General features: G+C 51.8%; 1 protein-coding gene across 4 annotated transcripts in view; it reads left to right on the forward strand.

The window, feature by feature from the left end:
* Positions 1 to 19839, forward strand: part of DENND3 (DENN domain containing 3) — a 74241-nt gene that overhangs the window by 23965 nt on the left and 30437 nt on the right. For all 4 annotated transcript variants that reach the window (XM_064384654.1, XM_064384655.1, XM_064384656.1 and 1 more), the window contains 6 exons: positions 2972 to 3093; positions 7727 to 7882; positions 10340 to 10436; positions 12331 to 12434; positions 13601 to 13800; positions 15346 to 15867. In XM_064384654.1, coding sequence (XP_064240724.1) covers positions 2972 to 3093; positions 7727 to 7882; positions 10340 to 10436; positions 12331 to 12434; positions 13601 to 13800; positions 15346 to 15867 — 1201 coding nt within the window. The remainder of the gene's footprint in view (positions 1 to 2971; positions 3094 to 7726; positions 7883 to 10339; positions 10437 to 12330; positions 12435 to 13600; positions 13801 to 15345; positions 15868 to 19839) is intronic.

Here is a 19839-nt window from a genome sequence, read left to right on the forward strand (position 1 = left end):
GGAGTCCAGCTTCTGCTCACGTCCTTGCCAGCACTGGTTGTTGTCTCCTTTTAATTGCAGCCCTCCCGGTGAGGAGGAGCTGGTGTCTTGCTGCGGTTTCACGTGCATTTCCCTGGTGACGATATGAGCATCTTTTCCTGTGCTTAGTGGTGCTTTGTACAGGGTAGGTGTACATTCAACTTTCCATTTTGAAAAATATCTTTCATTTTTTTGAGATAGATTCTCTCTGTGTTCCCTACACTGGAGTGCAGTGGTGTGATCTCAGCTCACTTCAACCTTGAATGCCTCCCAGGCTCAAGCAGTTCTCCTGTCGCAGCCTCCCCAGTAGCTGGGATTACAGGTGCACGCCACCACACCTGGCTAATTTTTGTATTTTTAGTAGAGATGGGGATTCACCATGTTGCCCTGGCTGCTCTTGAACTCCTGGCCTCAAGTGATCCACCCACCTCGGCCTCCCAAAGTGCTGGGATTACAATTGTGAGCCACTGTGCCCCGCCCCGTTTTGAAAATTTCTAAATGTGATAAAAATAGAAGAATACAGTGTGTGACCTGCGCCCTCACAGTCCTCAGCCTGTTGCCAGCTTTGTAGTCACCCGCAGCACTACTTTTCCCAGAGCATTTGAAAGCAAATCCCGGGCTCCAGATGCTTCCCCCACAAGTGCTGGGAAGGGCTGTCGGCTGGCCTGGCTGGGGTTCCCGCTGCGGGGTAGAACAGCGCTTGTGTGTTCCTGCCCAGGCGAGTGAGTCAGTGGGGAAACACACTTCAGGAAAAGGCCATACAGACCTCCGTGGAAGGAGCGGAAAAGCGTCACCAGCCCGCCTCGCAGACGAGGAGAAACTAAGCCGTGTTCTGAAGTTCAAAGTTGTTTCTTTTCTTAGTCATTAGGGGAAAAAAATCATGTTTCAGGCTGTGTTAGGAGGAAAACTGTTTTCACACGTTAACCTAGCGGTTCCAGCCAACGGGGAGAAAACTTTGTGGCACTTACCTGTTGTGGAGGATTTCGGGAGAAGCAGCTGCTCTTCTGGGTTGGTTGGGCATTTTGTTTTTTTGTGGCTGGCAGTGACCCTGTGCGCCTCCACGAAACCCTCCTGCATCTCCCAGAGACGCTGGGTGTTAACACCTACACGGGGCCAGCTGTGTGCCTCGCTGCTTTAGCGTTTTGTGCATTTGCCTTGTAAGCTTTTGAGGCCAAGAATGTGTTTGCACATATTTCATGCAGCCACCTGAACTGCACTCTAGAGGGCAGGGCCCAGAATGAGAGCTGGGAGTTGGGACCTTGGCTGGGAACCTGGCGTCACATTCCGGGGCTGCTGGAGTGCGGGACCCGAGTGCATTACTCAGTGCTTGTGTACTCTGTCAGACGGGACTCTCCAAGTCATCCATGTGCATATTTCAAATATCCCAGGGCTGCGTGGTCTCTTAGCTCAGGCCCTGCCCATGCCCTGGTACGTGGAGGGGCGGAGCTGGCCGGGGAGCTGAGCGTACACCCTGGGTGTTGGAGGTTGGTGGGGCCCTCACTGGAGTTCTGGAATGCTGCCTCCAGGACTCTAAGAAGCAGTACATGCAGTGTTTGTACCAGGGTAGGAGAAACCTTCACAACAACATGTATTGGAATCTTTTTTTTTTTGAGATGGAGTTTCACTCTTGTCGAGGCTGGAGTGCAGTGGTGCGATCTCAGCTCACTGCAACCCCCTCCTCCCAGATTCAAGCAATTCTCCTGCTTCAGCCTCCTGAGTAGCTGGGATTATAGGCACATGCCACCATGCCTGGCTAATTTTTGTATTTTTAGTAGAGACGAGGTTTCGCCATGTTGGCCAGGCTGGTCTTGAACTCCTGGCCTCAGGTGATCCACCTGCCTTGGCCTCTCAAAGTGCTGGGATTACAGGCATGAGCCACCTCACCCGGCCTGTACTGGAATCTTGACTGAAAGAGAAAGGGATGTGGGTAAGCAAAATGTGGTCTTTCCAAATAATGGACTATTGAGGCTGAAGAAGCCAGTGCCATCTGACACGTGCCACAGATGGGTGAGCCTCACCGACATCAGCGCTGAGTGAAATAGGCCAGCCCCAAAAGAACAAATGCTGTTCGTGAATCCACTCGTTTGAAGTCCCTAGAGGAGTCAAATTCGTGGAGACAGGAAGCAGAACGGTGGGCGCTTGGAGGGGAGGCTGGGAGCTGTGCTGGATGGGGACGGTTTCAGTTTGGGACGATGAAAATGTTCTGGAGATGGAGGGGGAGATGCTTGCACAGCCACTCAAATGTACTTACACTGTTGAGCTGCATGCTTAGCAATGGTTACATTGATACAGTTTATGTTCATTTTACCACAATTAAGAAAAATAATTATTTAGTTTTTAATTAATTAATATAATTTAAAGGCATATTTATTTATATTATAAATAATAATATAAATTAATTAATATAAATTAAAGGCATATTTAATCAAATTTAGCCCATTAACATAACTCATGATATATACTAGATTTTTGTGTAGAAAATATAAGGCTATGTGTACATTTATTTTATTACGGTTATTTTTTTTTTTGAGAGAGGGTCTCGCTCTGCTGCCCAGGCTTCAGTGCAGTGGTGTGATCTCGGCTCACTTCGGCCTCAACCTCCTGGGCTCAAGGGATCCTCCTGCCTTAGCCTCCCGAGTTGCTGGGACCAGAAGCATGTGCTACTGCACTTGGCTAATTTCTTTTAAATTTTTTTGTAGAGACAGCCTTACTGTGTTGCTCAGGCTGGTCTCAAACTCCTGGGCTCAAGCAGTCTCCCTGCCTTGGCCTCCCAAAGTGCTAGGATTACAGGTGTGAGTCATGCGCCTGGCCTCTGTGTGCATTTTAAAGAGGGTCACTTAATTAATCATGACACTGTCTTAGTGGATGCAAAATATATTTGTGTATTTTCAAAGAGGTGTGCAAACTCCGAGATTCTTCCATCAATCTTTACAGATCACTCCTTGTTTTCTAGGAAGCTGATGGTTTAGTTCTGATAAATATTGATCATGGGAGCATCACCTACTCCAAGTCTGCTAACGATAGTGTGGACATTCCTGACATCCCCCTCCTGGCAGCCCAGACATTCATTCAGAGGTAACGGGAAACATTAATAGTATGAATTTCAGACCGTCTTTGTTCAGATTTTGTATTTACCACTTTGAGTATCTTTTCAAATTTTATATAATTGATAGTTATTTTATGTATTATAATTTGGAAATTATTTGTGAATTTGTTTTTGAGATGGAGTCTCATTCTTGTCGCCCAGGCTGGAGTGCAGTGGGGCAATCTTGGTTCACTGCAACCTCTGCCTCCCAGGTTCAAGTGATTCTCCTGCCTCAACCTCCCAAGTAGCTGGGATTACAGGCACCCACCACCATGACTGGCTAATTTTTGTGTTTTCAGTTTTCACCATGTTGGCCAGGCTGGTCTTGAACTCCTGACCTCAAGTGACCCGTCCAGCTCAGCCTCCCAAAGTGCTGAGATTACAGGCATGAGTCACTGCGCCCAACCGTGAATGTTTTTGAATAAAAGTGATTTGTCTTTATTCCAAAATTGTCTAAATGTTCGTTCGAGTCAAGAGATAGTCACATCCCCCAGGAAACCTACCCAGCCTCTGTCCTGTGCCCCAGGATCCTGTGCCTGTGATCCTTGAAGTTCCCTATCCATCTGTTCATTCATTCATTCACTAGATGTGTATTGCATACCCGTCATATACCTGGAATTGGGCAGGACTTGCGTACTAATGGCAGGACAGCCATGGCCCCTGTCCTGTGACTTTGTCAGTCTGTTGGGTTCTGATGGGCATGGCCCATTCTCCCTGAGCTGGAAGTTTCCATTTCTTTCACTTTCACTTCCTGGCACTATATTGGTACTTTCTTTTATATTTTTAGGTGGAGTCTTGCTCTGTCACCCAGGCTGGAGTGTAATGGCGTGATCTTGGCTCACTGCAACCTCTGCCTCCTGGGTTCAAGCGATTCTCCTGCCTCAGCCTCCCGAGTAGCTGGGATTACAGGTGCCCACCACCATGCCCAGCTAATTTTTTTGTATTTTTAGTGGAGATGGGGTTTCACTACGTATTGGCCAGGCTGGTCTTGAACTCCTGACCTCGTGATCTGCCCACCTCGGCCTCCCAAGGTGCTGGGATTACAGGTGTGAGTCACCGCGCCTGGTCTCGCACTTACTTTTTCATACCATTTTTTTTTTTTTTTTTGAGACGGAGTTTCGCTCTTGTTACCCAGGCTGGAGTGCAATGGCGCGATCTCGGCTCACCGCAACCTCCATCTCCTGGGTTCAAGCAATTCTCCTGCCTCAGCCTCCTGAGTAGCTGGGACTACAGGCATGTACCACCATGCCCAGCTAATTTTTGTATTTTTAGTAGAGATGGGGTTTCACCTTGTTGACTAGGATGGTCTCGATCCCTTGACCTCGTGATCCACCTGCCTCGGCCTCCCAAAGTGCTGGGATTATAGGCGAGAGCCACTGCGCCCGGCCTTTTCATACCATTTTATAGTTTTATGTTTTCTTTAATCTCTGTTACTTAACCTCATTGGCTTAGATCAGGCATCAGCAAACTTCTTTCAACAAGGGTCAAATGATAAATATTTCAGGCTTTGGGGGCCCTGAGGTCTCTGTCGTGGTGAAGAGACTTAGCAGGGACTTTGGTTAGGGGAGGGTGAGAGGAGGTGTAATTGCTAAATATGTCAAAACGGAGGTGTTGGGTCATCTTGGGTGTGCCCCAAGCAGTGACTCATCTCCGGGGCCAGGGCTCCCTCGGGGTTCTCTGCAGAGCTCATTTTTCCCTTCAGCATTTTATAAACTGACAGCAGGAGAGAGCAGCCTGTGGGATCCAGCTGCAGTCAGGCCATAGTGCGATTTGTGGAGCTGATGCTGGTGGGAGGGGAGCGCTTGGGCTTTTTGTGAACAGCTTGGCTGTAGGAGCTGAGCTTCGGGTGAAGCCTGCAAAGCAGCCTGGATTCTGGTCAGCAGTCACCTTTCCTCTCTTCGCCTTCTTTTGTCTTTGCACTGGCAGGTCAAATGAGGAGGGAGCTGAGAGCTGGGGGAGTGGGAAGGAGGAGGGCGGTTTCTGGCCTGGCTTTTCACCTTTTCACCTGGCTTTTCCAATTTCTGACTCTTACCTTGGTATGGATTATTCCTTCTACCTGGAAGCTTTCTGCAAAATGTTTAGGAGAACTACCTTGTTTGTTTTTTTAAGAGACAGAGTCTTGCTCTCTCACCCAGGCTGGAGTGCAGTGGCGTGATTTCAGCTCACATCAACCTCTGCCTCCCAGGTTCAAGTGATTCTCCTCCTTCAGCCTCTTGAGTAGCTGGGACTACAGCCACCTGCCAACACACCTGGCTCATTTTTATATTTTTAGTAGAGATGGGGTTTCATCATGTTGGCCAGGCTGGTCTCAAACTCTGACATCAGGTGATCCACCTGCCTTGGCTTCCCAAAGTGCTTGGATTAAGGCGTGAGCCACTGTGCCCGGCCAGAGAACTACTTTTATTATTGTTCTTCCATCTTACAAAACTCCCAAAGGCCCTAAAGCTAAGTGATGGTCTCGCACAGGCAAGGTCTGTTTGTGTCTGCTTGGGCTGTGCAGTTGTGGGGCTCTCCTCCCAGCCAAGGGCACCTGAGCAGCCGTTCTGTTGGGAACTGTCCTCTGTGTGAACTTCAAAGGTGACAGGTGCTTTCCCAATCATCTTAGTTACTTTCTTATAAGCCACAGCTGCTTCCTTGAGTTTTCCAGTGTGGCACTGTGTAATAGAACTGACCTTTGTGAGACTGTGGTGGAGCTCTGAGCATTCCCAGGAAGGTGGGATTCCCACCTGTGTCCTCACGTTCTTGTTAGAATTCGGGAATATAGACACACACGGTGCAGAGGCTGGACCCCGCTTTGGCTGGAGCCCCCAGAATGGAGATGCAGGGTGGCGTGTATCCCACAGTCTCATTTTTGGAGACTGTTTTATAAACATGAGCTAATCCATGTGCCCTGGGTGACCTGTCTATAAGAGGCCTCTGAGCTCACCGTACGGACTGTGGGCTGTAGTGGGAGGGGTCTCCTTGAGGGGTCTGGAGTGCATTGTGCATCTCTCTGCACATGGGCTTGTGGCTGGGAGGGATGGGGCAGCCCCTCCTTCCCCAGCTTTCCCCAGCACCCTGGGCTCTTGGTCACTCTCCGCACTGCTATCTTCGTCTCTGATGGAAGTCGCTGTCTCACTGGGCAGCAGGGACAGGGCCCCCAGCTCAGGGCTGTGCTGGCTGTGTGCTCCCTCACCCCCATGAGGGTGAGGGAGGCATGGGGTTCCAGGGAGAGGACAGCCATCTCCTTCAGACCCCACTGTCCCTGCACCAGAAGATGTAGGAAGAGAAGCTGGCACGCCAGGCGGCATCTTAGCCCTTTTTACGTGGGGAAGGTCATCAGAATTTCTTTCCCTGCCATTCTGTGTGTTCTTCTGGATGAAAGGCCAGTTTGCTGCTGATAAACATCGCAGTTCTTGAGACCCCTCTAGGCAGGGGTAGTTGCCCAAGTCCCATGAGTCTGGTCAGCCAGGGCTGGGCTGGTCCCTCAGCAGCTGCTGCTCAGCATGTTTGGAGAGAACGCTGGTCCTGGCCCTGGTGCCACCTGCCTGCTACCATCCCCTGGCGGGCCACGCCACCCAGAATTCCGTTCTTCCCTTTTCCTGTCCCTGCCTCCAGGAGGGTCAGGCAGTGGCAGGGGCCTGTGGCCATGCACCCTTCTCATCACAGAGATGAAGACTGGCTCCTGCTGGCCTTGCTGACCTGGGCTGCACTGGGTCCAGCAAGCCCCCACCTGCCTCTTCCTGTCACATCTCAGGTTCCAGGTCATCTCCTGGGAGAACTCTTCTCCCCTCGCTCAGTCTGACTGTCGTGTCTCTCTAGCCTGTCGCTCTGTGTTGGCTGATGTCTCTGCCTGACGCCCCGTTATCTCCTGTTTTCTTGGGTTGTCTGTTTTCCTGCTTCCTCCCACTCACATGGAAGTGTCATGCAGACAGGCAGGGTCTTGGCCTGTGTCCACCACGCCTCCCCAGCACGCAGATCAGTGGATGGCATACAGTAGGTGCTCAGTAAACATGTGTGACTGGATACGTGTTGGTTCTGTTTATTTTGTATATTTCCACCGTCCCTCTAGACATGCAGCCTTAAGTGGTGTTGGGAAGGCCAGGGGTCCAGTCTCGTGGTGGCTCAGGGTTGACAGGTATCTGTGAGTTCCTGTACCTGAGTGAGGCCCTCTGGACGAGCCTGTGGCCATCTCCTGGTGGGCCAAGAGTGCTGACACCTAGGACATTTGTTGCAGGGCACAGAAGGCCATCTGATCCTGCCTGGGCAGGAAGTGCAGAGGGGAAGCCATGGGGGGGTGTGACTGTCCCTTCTAGGCAGCCATGAGTGACCTGTCAAGAGGCAGCCTCACCTGGAGCCCTTTGGTGTCCTAGAAGGGGGAGTGTCCTGACTGCAGTTCCAGGGCGGGGCTGATCTGGCCTGGGTGAACTGTGCGTAGTCCAAGTCAAGGCCTGTGGGAGTCCATGTGTGGCGGTGAATCAACTCTTCCAGTGATGTACTTTTAGCGACCACCCCATCCCTCAAATTACTGATCTGTATTTGAGCCTGTGAAGTGTTCATTTACCTGGTGGGCTGTGTGCCGCTGGTGAGCAGCCGTGGCTGGCAGCACTGGGGCTGAGCCTGCTTCTGTCTGCGTCCTTCCAGGGTGCAGAGCCTCCAGCTCCACCATGAGCTGCACGCCGCCCACCTCTGCTCCAGCACAGACCTGAATGAGGGCCGAGCCCACCGGCGGGCCTGGCAGCAGAAACTCAACTGCCAGATACAGCAGACCACCCTGCAGCTGCTCGTGAGCATCTTCAGGTACGTGAGAGGACGTTCCAGCGTCCAGGAAAGGGTAACCCGCCAGCCGCCCATTCCACGGGGATCGCGCGCCCCGCCCCAGCATGTAGGCCATGGCACCATCTGCCTGGCAAACACGAGCGGTCCCTATCCCTGCAAAAGCTTTTCTTGTGACTGTTACAGTCAGCAGGTGTCTGGTGAGTTCGTTCTTTTGACTGACCCTGCCTGTGCCTTCCTAACGCTCTCTCCTGCTGGTGACCCCTGCAGGTGGCTGTTTTGGGATAGCCCTCTAGGGAGACGGGAATCTGAGACACCTGCGGGAAGCCCCTGTCACTCTGGCCTGTGCTGGTTCTGGGCTCTGGGTCAGTCTGCGGAGGGCTCTGTCCCGAGAAGCCTGCATCCAGGGGCTAGTGAGGGACAGACGGGCCATTTTGATGTGACTCAAGCTAGATAATGAAACCAGGTATGGGAGAGCCACAGGAGGATGCAGACTCAAGATGTGCCCATTAGAAAGTTTGCCTTCTCCTTACGCCAGTAATTGTAGCATCAGACACGCCCTGCATGCTCTTCCTTCCCCAGCACTTGCGCTCGTTGGTGAAGTGGACGAGTCAAGGTTGTTTATTTCAGTGTGATACAGTACTGAGCTGCTGTTTCAGGCCTACACGTGCAGTCATAAGGAATGCATGGCAAAATGATAGCTTCAGAGATAAGTACTTTTTGGTGCAAAAGCCTTTGGGCCCTCTCTTTCTCCCACCCTTTCTCCTTTTCTCTGGCAGCATTCTTCCTCTCCTTTTTGCTGGTTGCCCCTGAGTCCAGCAGCAAAGGAGGCACCCCCGATGCCAGCCTCGTCTGTTCTTGAGGGGCCTTCCGCTTTGGGAGGGGGTTAGCACAGAGCCTGCTGGCTTGATAGTACTCTGTGTGATTATTTAAAAATGGAGATTTGAATGGCCTTTTTTTTTTTTGAGACAGAGTCTCACTCCGTTGCCCAAGCTGGAGTGCAGTGGCGCAGTCTCGGCTCACTGCAACTGCCACCCCCCAGGTTCAAGCGATTTTCCTGCCTCACCATCCCAGGTAGCTGAGACTACAGGTGCACGCCACCACACCTGGCTAATTTTTGTGTTTTTAGTAGAGATGAGGTTTCGCCATGTTTGCCAGGCTAGTCTCCAACTCCTGACATCAGGTGATCCACCCACCTTGGCCTCCCAAAGTGCTGGGATTATAGACGTGAGCCACCGCACCCAGCCTGAACAGCCTGTTCTTTTGATGTATTTATTTGCATAAAGCGAATAACATATTAGGAAAAAATGGGATGGTGTATTACAGACAGGTGATATTATCTCTGCTCAAAGAGGCATAATTAGTGTGGTCCTAAATATGTGGTTTTCCTTTTGTTCTTTGAAGATGAAATATTTTATGAACAAGTTGTTTTTTCTTAATATTTTGCAAGCTCAATTAGTTGACAGAAAAGCAGGATAGTCCCAGCCACTTGAGAGGCTGAGGTGGGAGAATCCCTTGAGGCTAGGAGTTTGAGACCATCCTGGACAACATAGCGAGATCCTGGCTCTTTAAAAAAAAAGAAGCAGAAAATATGATTGCAGATGATAAAATGTTATTTCTCCTAGATTAAATAATTTATTTTCTCAAGGAAAACACTGAACACATTATGTACCAAATATGCCCTGTAAGGTTATTCGTTCTACTTGTATATTACTTTAGATCTGGGAGATCATGTGCTAAAATCTTGATGAGTTTATAACATGACCTGAGGAAATCAGGTACAAAGAGGTGAAGTGGGCCGGAGCGCGGTGGCTCACACCTGTAATCCCAGCACTTTGGGAGGCTGAGGCAGGCAGATTACCTGAGGTCAGGAGTTTGAGACCAGCCTGGCCAATGTGATGAAACCCCATCTCTACTAAAAATACAAAAATTAGCTGGTCGTGGTGGTGAGCACCTGTAGTCCCAGCTACCTAAGAGGCTGAGGCAGGAGAATCGCTTGAACCTGGGCAGCAGAGATTGCAGTGAGCCAAGACTGCGCCGCTACACTCCAGCCTAGAGTGAGAAGACGTCTAAAAAACAAACAAACAAAGAGGTGAAGTGACTTGTCGGGGGAGGCTGGCGGCCGAGCTAGGCAGGACTTGGAGAGTCTGGCCGCCCCTCTGGGCTCCCCACCTGGAATTCAGTTTCATGTGTGTGAACTGAAACTGATTTTTGTGTCTTAATTTGCATAAGGAACTAGTGGGCTGGAGGAAGATGAGAACAGGAACGCTGCCTCCTGGAGCTTTATTCTAGTTGGGGGAAATTTATGTGTGACCACAAAATACATGCATATCGTATCATTTTGGTAATCAATAATCTTTCTGAAGAATAGGCTTTTTCAAAGTTTGTACCTCTTGTCACCATTTTTCTGCTGCTAAAGGTGGTATGTCCTTTGTGTATTTAAGAATGTTGTAGCACTCAGACTATCTTTCTCTTTGTTAGGGATGTGAAGAATCATTTAAATTATGAACACAGAGTCTTCAATAGTGAAGAATTTCTCAAAACCAGGGCTCCAGGGGACCATCAGTTTTATAAGCAGGTGAGAGCTGTGGGATTTGGGTGTGACTGTGTGTGTTCACTCTGTTATCCTGTTCTGTATTTAAATACTTTTCAAAATAAATTTTCTCAATTGTATCAGTTTTCCAAAAAGTTTGTTTTAGCATCTTTTGATCATGTGGCTCTCTCTCTCTCTCTCTCTTTTTAAAATCAGCTTTTTAAGAGTATAATATACTTATGGCCGGGCATGGTGGTTCACACCTTTAATCCCAGCACTTTGGGAGGCCAAGGTGGGTGGATCACCTGAGGTCAGGAGTTCGAGACTGGCCTGGCTGACATGGTAAAACCCCATCTCTACAAAAATACAAAAACTAGCTAGGCATGATGGCGGGTGCCTGTAATCCCAGCTACTTGGGAGGCTGAGGCAGAAGAATCACTTGAACCCAGGAGGCAGAGGTTGCAGTGAGCCAAGATTGCACCAGGAGTTCGATTCACCCAATGTGGTGAAATCCCGTCCCTACTAAAAATATAAAAAATTAGTTGGGCGTGGTAGTGCACCTCTGTAATCCCAGTTACTCAGGAGGCTGAAGCAGGAGAATTGCTCGAACCCAGGGGGCGGAGGTTGCATTGAGCCAAGATGGTGCCACTACACTCCAGCCTGGGTGATGGAGCAAGATTTCTCTCAAAAAAAGAGTATACTTTACTTAAAATACCATCATTTTAAGAGTGTGGTTTGATGGATTTTGACACATGTACATATCTGTATCACCACTTCCTCAACCTGGACGTAGAATGCTACCATCATCCCAGTCAGCCCCCTCCCTCCCCAGGTCGACAACCTTACCCTAACCCTGTGGACAGTTTGCCCGTCTCAGAGGCTCGTGTCATGCGGTCCTGTGGTCTGCACTCTGTTTGCCTCTCTCCTCAGCCTCCTGCTTTGGACTGAGCTGGGCTACTGTGTGTTTCAGCGGCGGCTCCTTTTTTTGTAGGAATGTCCTGTGGTTGGGACAAAGTGCGCTTTGTTCTGTCCACCTGCTACTGAGCATTTGGGTTGTTTCTGTTTGTGACTATTACAAAAAAAAATCACCCTGGGGGCGTTGCCAGGGCAGGCGATTGAAGCTGCCTGAAGGGCCCCTTGGTCCTTTTGGAGTTTGTTTTTACAGTTTTGGGGTGGGCCAAGAGCAGCTTTTTTCTATGGCTGGTTTCTAGCCTGGCCCATCTACTAAGTGATGTGCGCCTCCTCGTGGCTCCTGAATGGCCCAGGGTCAGTATGGCCCTCCGTCCTGGCTGTTGGGAACGTGACTGGCCCTCTGCCCTTTGTGAGCTTGGACAGTTGGTTTGCTTACAGCTTTCCAGTCATTCTTTGTCTGGTTTTATGCAGTTTTGCCCTGTGTCTGGGCATCGGGGTATTCAGCAAAGTCTTAGGGAGCCTGATGCAGGCTCTGGGAGCTACCGGATTCATCCCTTCCTCTCCAGAGCCCTGCCCGAGGCTTCCAGTGGCCTCGACCTCCGGGAGTTCCCTCCACGCCCTCAGTGCTGGAGCTGCGCCAGCCACGAGCCTGCCTCTTGTCCAGCGTCTGAAAAACAGTGGTTTCCTCCTTATGATGGAGTTTCCTCATAGCTTATGTCAGGAGGGTCTGTCTGAGTCTTGCGTACTGCCTTATGGCCAGAAGCGTGTGTCCACCTCATTTAGCTCTGATGAATACGCTTTTGTTCACGGTGTGGGTATGTGGGACCCAGTGTTTGAATGTATGACAGCCATTTCTTCTGTGCGCATGAGGAACAGCAGAAAGCCCTTGAGTTCATTCACTCAGCCAGCGCCCACTGGGTGTGTGTGAGTGGTGGGGCCCAGTTCCGTGCCAGGAGGCTCAGGGGCTTTGGAGCGGGGGCCTGGGGCGTCGGCGCAGCCCAGTGACTGGCCCTTCTGTCTTTTCCAGGTCTTAGACACCTACATGTTCCATTCTTTCCTTAAAGCCCGGCTCAGTCGGAGGATGGATGCCTTCGCCCAGATGGACCTTGACACGCAGTCGGAGGAGGACAGGTGCTTCCCCGTCGTGTTTTGGACCCACAGCTCTTTGGGAATCACAGTGCTCAAGGACCTCAGTTTTATTCAAATGAGTAAATGAGAAAGCAGGAAATGCCTTGTGCTTAGAAACTCATGATGAACTGGGCGGCAGTTAGGAACTCTCCTCTCTATGTTTGTACTTCTTTTTTTTTTTTTGAGATGGAGTCTCGCTCTTGTTGCCCAGGCTGGAGTGTGGTGGTGTGATCTCGGCTCACTACAATCTCTGCCTCCCGTGTTCAAGTGATTCTCCTGCCTCAGCCCCCTGAGTAGCTGGGATTACAGGCACCCGCCACCATGCCTGGCTAACTTTGTATTTTTAGTAGACATGGGGTTTCTCCATGTTGGTCAGGCTAGTCTCGAACTCTCGACCTCAGGTGATCCACCTGCCTCAGCCTCCCAAAGTGCTGGGATTACAGGCATGAGTCACTGCACCCAGCTTTTTTTTTTTTTTTTTAGACAGAGCCTTGCTCTGTCACTCAGGCTAGAGTGCAATGGTGCAATCTTGGCTCACTGCAACCTCTGCCTCCTGGGTTCAAGTGATTCTTCTGCCTCAGCCTCCCAAGTAGCTGGGATTACAGGCACCCGCCATCATGCCTGGCTAGTTTTTGTATTTTTGTAGAGATGGGGTTTTACCATGTCAGCCAGGCTGGTCTCGAACTCCTGACCTCAGGTGATCCACCCGCCTCGGCCACCCTGAGTGCTGGGATTCCAGGTGTGAGCCACCGCGCCCGTTTCTACTTCTTGAGGGAATGCTTGAAGCGTGCCAGATGTTAGCATGCTCCCCGGGGCTCGTGGCCCTGCATCTTCCTCCGCGCTGCTCTCTCCCATCTCCTCTCTTCGCCCCCCATCCTCAAAGCCTGCTTTGTTTTCCATCTCTTCCTTGCTGCTTTTCCTGAGGCCCCTCACACGTGTCCACTGCAGACAGGGCTCTGTTGGCTTACTCTGGTTTCTTCTGGGCATGCATCTGGGTCCCTCTGAGGCTGCACATGGTGAGATTTGGGCAACACCTTCTTACACTCTGTTTCCATTGGTGTGTGAGGGTATCACCTGCTCTCCATTACACTGGGAGAAGTGCTTTGTTTAGGCTTATTCTTTAATCATGATTGTGTCTATAAAGTAAAACGTTGCTTTCCCTATCCCAGAATAAATGGAATGCTTATAAGTCCAAGGAGACCGACTGTGGAGAAAATCGCCTCTCGGAAGTCCTCACCGCTGCACATCCCCCACAGGCGCATGGTGGTCAGCATGCCCGACCTGCAGGACATCGCCATGCCCGAGCTGGCACCCAGGAACTCCTCGCTCCGGCTGACAGACACCGCGGGCAGCAGGGGCAGTGGCGCAGGTGAGGGCTGCCCCCTTTCCCGTGGTGCTATGGGTCCCTCCATTCCTGCATTGCAAGTCATTGAACAAAACTGGAGCTTGTTTCAGGGGAGCGAGGGGCTTGCTTTAGCAGTCTAGTTATTTGAAATGTTTAGAATATTCATTTTGTCAACTGCATGCATTCTAGAAAATGATTGCTTTTCTGTATTTTCTGCCGCCCAGTGTCACTGCTAAAGATAATGGCTCTGCACAATTTGGCGTCCTTCACAGGCCTAGGCTGTGCGTGTCTGCACGTGTGGGTTGCATGTGTATAATACAGGTGATGTATTATACACACATGTGATGGGATGCAGGGAGTGCCAGGCACTTTCTAGAGCCGGAGCATGAAGGAGCTGAGTGCCTTGTCATGGAGCTGGCATTCCGGGACCAGGGTTAAAGTGAGCAGGGCCAGGGGTGGGGAGGGGGCTGTGACTGTGGGGACATTTCTGCAGAGACAGGAGTGCATGGAGAGGCTGAGCCAGCCTCGAGCCTTCTGGGGGAGGTGCACCCTGTCCCTCATAGATGGGAGAAACTGTCAGGACGCCTTGATGCCCGGGCACCTGCTGCTGCTGTCTAAGGCCCAGGCAGCAAGTACTGCGTAGTTCCTCCTGATCACTGTGCTGGGACCCCAGGAGCCGCATGCACGAAACCTCGATGACCCCCAGGACTGTGGTCTAGCAGAGGCAGAGTGTGTGAGTGACAGGCCACATTGCCTTTATCATCTGAGCACTGGAGGCTGCTGTGGGGTCCAGGCCTTCTGCCCCTGGCTGTGTGACCCTGGGCAGGTGACTTCACCTCCCTGGTCCTGTGGTTCCTCTTCTGAACACCTGTCAGTCTGCCCCCGCAGATGCCCGGTGCCCACTTGCTCTGAGAGTGTGCTCCGCTTTCGTTGTCCTTGCAACCTTGCCCTGGAGCCCCCGTGGCCCCCTCCTGCTCTCTTGGCCCACTGGAGCTCCTGTAAGAAGAGGAAACCCAGCACCCAGTCGGCCCTTAGGTAACAGCTATAGAAGCAGCTAGTGTGAGACGCACACCTGGGTTACGGTTGGCTCAGGCACTTAGTCGGTGTGCACCTGGGACAAGTAACCCAGGCTGTGGCAGCCTCAGTTTCCACATGGTAGAACGGGACCGTAATGACAGTGCCCCGCTCCTGAGTTGTCTTTATGGTAAGTGAAACTATTGTTCTAAAGGGCTGAGTCCTGCCTAGCAAGTGCATCTTGGCTTAGGCTGTGAGCTTGATCCTCACGTGAAGCCTCAGCACCCGGTACTGCAGTCGTGTTACTAGTTGTAGTGAATGAAATTGTTCAGTGAATGCTAGCTGCTGCTTTCTGTGGGGTACCATGGAAGCAAAATGAGGGTTCTCCATGCCTCCCGGGGGGCAGGCGTGTGGAGCGTTCTGGAGAAAACACACCTGTTCTCGTTTTACTCTCCATCCAGGGAAGCCTCGCCTTGACAAGATGGCGTGACAGGTACAGCTGTTCATTTTTAAGGTCTGTGCTAATGGTCTCCTTCTTTCCACTTAATGTTTCAGTTCTGAATGTGCCGCCCAAGTCCACATACATGTTCAAGATTCCAGAAATCCACTTCCCGCTGGTGGGCCAGTGTGTGCAGGCATACTACGCCGACCTCGCTGCCCTGCTGACCAAGGCCATGGGCTTTCTGGCTCCTGACAACTCTCTACTCCTGGCCCGCTATTTCTACCTCCGAGGGCTCGTTCATCTGATGCAGGGACAGCTGCTGAGCGCCCTCTTGGACTTCCAGAATCTGTATAAAACAGACATAGGGATCTTTCCTGCTGATCTGGTGAAGAGGACAGTGGAGTCCATGTCTGCTCCTGAGCGGGCGCAGGCTGAGCGGGCACCAGAGCTGATGAGGCTCATCAGCGAGATCCTGGACAAGCCGCACGAGACCTCGAAGCCGGACGACCATGTGAAGAACTTCGAGCTGCCCAAGAAGCACATGCAGCTGGGCGACTTCGTGAAGCGGGTCCAGGAGTCAGGGATCGTGAGGGACGCCAGCACCATCCACCGGCTGTTCGAGGCCCTGACTGTGGGTAAGAGGAGGCCCGGCACCGGCACACATTTTATTTCTTTACGTAGAGACAGGGTCTGGCTCTGTCGCCCAGGCTGGAGTGCACGGGCACAATCACAGCTTCCTGCAGCCTCCACCTCCTGGACTCAAGCAGTCCTCACACCTCAACACCCCGAGTAGCTGTGACTACAGGTACACGACACCATGCCTGGCTGATTTGTGTATTTTTTGTAGAGACAGGGTTTCAATGTGTTGTCCAGGCTGGTCTCTGAATCTGGGCTTAAGTGATTCACCCGCCTCGGTCTCCTTAAGTGCTGAGATTACAGGCGTCAGCCACCGTGCCTGGCTGATACAGTTTACTTTATTTGTTTATTTTTGAGACAGTGTCTTGCTCTGTCGCCCAGGCTGGAGTGCAGTGGTGTGATCTCAGCACACTGCAACCTCTGCCTCCTGGGTTCAGTGATTCTCCTGTCTCAGCCTGCCGAGTAGCTGGGATTACAGGTACCTGCCACCATGCCCAGCTAATTTTTATATTTTTGTAGAGACAGGGTTTCACTATGTCGGCCAGGATGGTCTAGAACTCCTGACCTCAAGGTGATCCGCGTGCCTTGGCCTGCCAAAGGGCTAGGATTACAGGCATGAGCCACCGAGCCCGGCCCCATATATTTTAAATACTTGATGACAATAGTCAGGTGACAGCAGCAGTGAGGTATGCCACCAGCAGGTGACAGGCAAGACTGCTGTAGTGCCATGGGCTTTCTGTTGCTCTGGGCACTTACCTGGGAGTGGGCGGGGTTGGCAGGGCCCCTAGGCAGTGTTCCTGTCGCTGAGATCTTAAACGTGTCCCCAGGCTGGGCTCTGAGCCGCGCTCTGCATGGGTGGAAGGGGCGTAGAATTGCTGATGGGAGATGAAGACACTGCTTGTCTGGGGGGATTTCTCAGGATCTAGACAGAGCCGTAGCCTTGGCTGAAATATTGCAGACACATGCAAAATCAGGGCCATGGGACAAATGCCGGGGTCCTGCGCCCAGACGTAACACCCGCTGCGTTTCCCATGGACTGCAGTGGCCTTGTGCTTAGACCCAGCTGGGGTCCCATGTGCCTCCTTCCCTCCCTCCCCAGAGGGAGCCACTGTCCCAAGCTGGAGCTTGCTTTTCTGGCCACGGTTTTATGCATTTACTACAAATGGATGCACCTGACACAGTACCTCAGTTTCGTGAGTGTAAGCACCAAGTTGGGAGAGTGGGAATTGCCACCCAGACGTCTGAGTTTGCATGTGCTGTGTTCGTCGTGGTGTTTTCGAGACATATGTGTTGCTCCACATCCAGGAGTTCGTTTGCTTCCGTCACTGCCCGTGCTGTCGTGTATAGGCACGACTGTCCACCTGTTTCACCATCGGTGGTATCCGGCGGCGTCACCTGTTCCAGCATGGACACGGTCTGTCCCCACGCCTGTTTGCTTGAGTGTGTGCGGGTCGGTTCCTCTTGGATGCGGACCCAAGGCCTACTTTGCGATGTGAGAACCTCGTCCGGGCTCCGAGGCTGCGTCTCCATCCTCCAGGAAGCACACATTCTGTCTCAACTCTCACCCTATGTGTGCAATGATGTTACAGATGTCATGAACATCCACTCACGGGCCTGGGGGAGCAGTTGTGGTTTCTGTTCTGTGAGCTGCGTTTTCATGGTCTGCTCATTTTTATCTTGGGCTGCTTCTCCTTACTGACATGTAGGGCTTTTCATGGCCTGGGGAAAAGCTGTCCAGGTGACAGGCCTGCCAGGTCACTCTTCCAGCTATGAAACAAGCACCGTGGAATGTGAGTTCCTTGCTGTTCTTGCCTGTGGGCTCTGAGGGACGTCATGGCCAAGTGTGTGTGTGTGTGAGAGTGTGTGTTTGTGTGTGAATACATGTGAATGTGAAAATGTGTGTGTATATGTATGTCTGCACTAGCCCTGCGTGGTGAAGCATGGGAGTGTGTGTGTGCCCTGTCCCTCTCCCTGTATGGTGAAGCATGTGTGTGCCTGTACCTCTCCTTGCATGGCGAAGCATATGTGTGTGTGTGTGTGTGTGTGCACGCACACCAGTACCTCTCCCTGCTTGAAGCGTATGTGCCTGTACCTCTCCCTGCGTGAAGCATGTCTGTGTGTGTGTGTACGCGCACCTGTACCTCTCCCTGCGTGGTGAAGCATGTGTGTAAGAGTGTGTGTGCGCCTGTACCTCTCCCTGCGTGGTGAAGCATGTGTAAATGTGTGTGTGTATATATGTGTGTGTGTGCGCGCCTGTACCTCTCCCTGCGTGGTGAAGCATGTGTGTAAGAAAGTGTGTGTGTGCGCGCCTGTACCTCTCCCTGCGTGAAGCATGTGTGTAAGAGTGTGTGTGTGTGCGCGCCTGTACCTCTCCCTCCGTGGTGAAGCCATCAGATTGTGTGCTTACTGGTCCCAGTTGTTGAGTCGGATGAGGGTGAGCTCAGATGCTCTGTGGTCGTTTCCTGTGCTGTGTTTCTGGGACATTGAGATGATGCGCCAGCTGAGCAGGGCGGGGTGGGACCCGCTTCCATCGAGCTCCCGTGGATGATGAGCACCACCCAGGAGCTACCTGGGGGCGGGGCAGGGGCTGAATCCCACTGGGGTGACTGTTCTCACGTGACACGAGTCCAGGGCACACGTGGCGGCTCCTCCGTGTCATCTCAGGCCAGCTGCTTCTGTCTCTCCTCTGTGGCCTGGAGCAGCCCGTTGTCTCCTGGTCGTGAGCTGGCCTGTGGGCACCAGCACCACTCTTCTCCTTGCAGGAAGAGCAGGCTCCATCCTTCTTTTAAGGCACCCCCCGCCCACCATGACTTCTGTTTTCCTCTCATTGGGCAGAATCGTGTCATGTGGCCACCCAGTTGCAAGGGAGCCCAGGAAGGGGACTTTTGCAGTGGGTGTGTGGGCCCTGTCCAGCAGACCTGGCGGCTTGTGATAATGCCATCAGTGATCCTGCTGTCACTTTGGCCTTTCTTGCATTGCTGATTTGGCTTACATTGCCAGAATGGTCTTGATTCTGGGATATGTGAGCCTGAAGTTACCAGTGTAAAGCGGCACCTAATATATGTTTTGGCCAAATGCGCATTTGTTACATTTGTTAAAAAAAAAAACAAAAAACAAGATTTGGTCAGAGCTCAATGTCACCACCTTTGGGCAAATTTATGTGATATAAGAATACACCTGAGATTTGGTTTAAAAAATTCTTGCAGTTTCATCATTACATACTTTAATGGGAAAATCTGCTATTCACAGTGCAAGGCCAGTATGCTCCCTGTTGCAGCTGCCTGTGAGGCGGCCCTCTCAAGGGACGCTGATGTGTGTGCCACCTCTAGCGTGGTCAGGCAGGAGCAAGATGTCCATGGCCAGCTCCAATGGTGATGTCGCCTGCACGCTCCTGGGCTGAGCAGGAGCAGTTGTATTGGAGGTGTGTGGGTGATGAGAGAGGTTAACAGCTGCTTTTTGTGTGAAATTGGAGACAAATGACCAGGTGTTCTGCCCATGTGGGTGTGTACAATCGTGTGCATGACAGCTGATGTGCACAGTGGTCATAAGTGTGCACAGTGTTAGTGTGTGCATAGTGGCCGTGGGTGTGCATGGTGCTGGGTGTGCACAGTGGTGAGTGTGCACTGTGGTAGGTGTGCAGTGTCTGGGTGTGCACAGTGACCATGGTGTGCACAGTGTCTGTGGGTGTGCATGGTTTCTGTGGGTGTGCTGCACAGTGGGTGTGCAGTGACCATGGTGTGCACAGTGTCTGTGGGTGTGCATGGTTTCTGTGGGTGTGCTGCACAGTGGGTGTGCACAGTGACTATGGTGTGCACAGTGGCTGTGGGTGTGCATGGCTTCTGCGGGCATGCTGCACAGTGGGTGTGCACATTGACTATGCTGTGCACAGTGACTATGGTGTGCACAATGGCTGTGGGTGTGCTGCACAGTGGGTGTGCACAGTGGCCATGGGTGTGCATGGTAGTGGGTGT

This window comes from Aotus nancymaae, unplaced genomic scaffold (genome assembly GCF_030222135.1).
Source record: "Aotus nancymaae isolate 86718 unplaced genomic scaffold, 86718_ANA_hifiasm-v0.15.2.pri h1tg000036l, whole genome shotgun sequence".
In the NCBI taxonomy this organism is placed as follows: Eukaryota; Metazoa; Chordata; class Mammalia; order Primates; family Aotidae; genus Aotus; species Aotus nancymaae.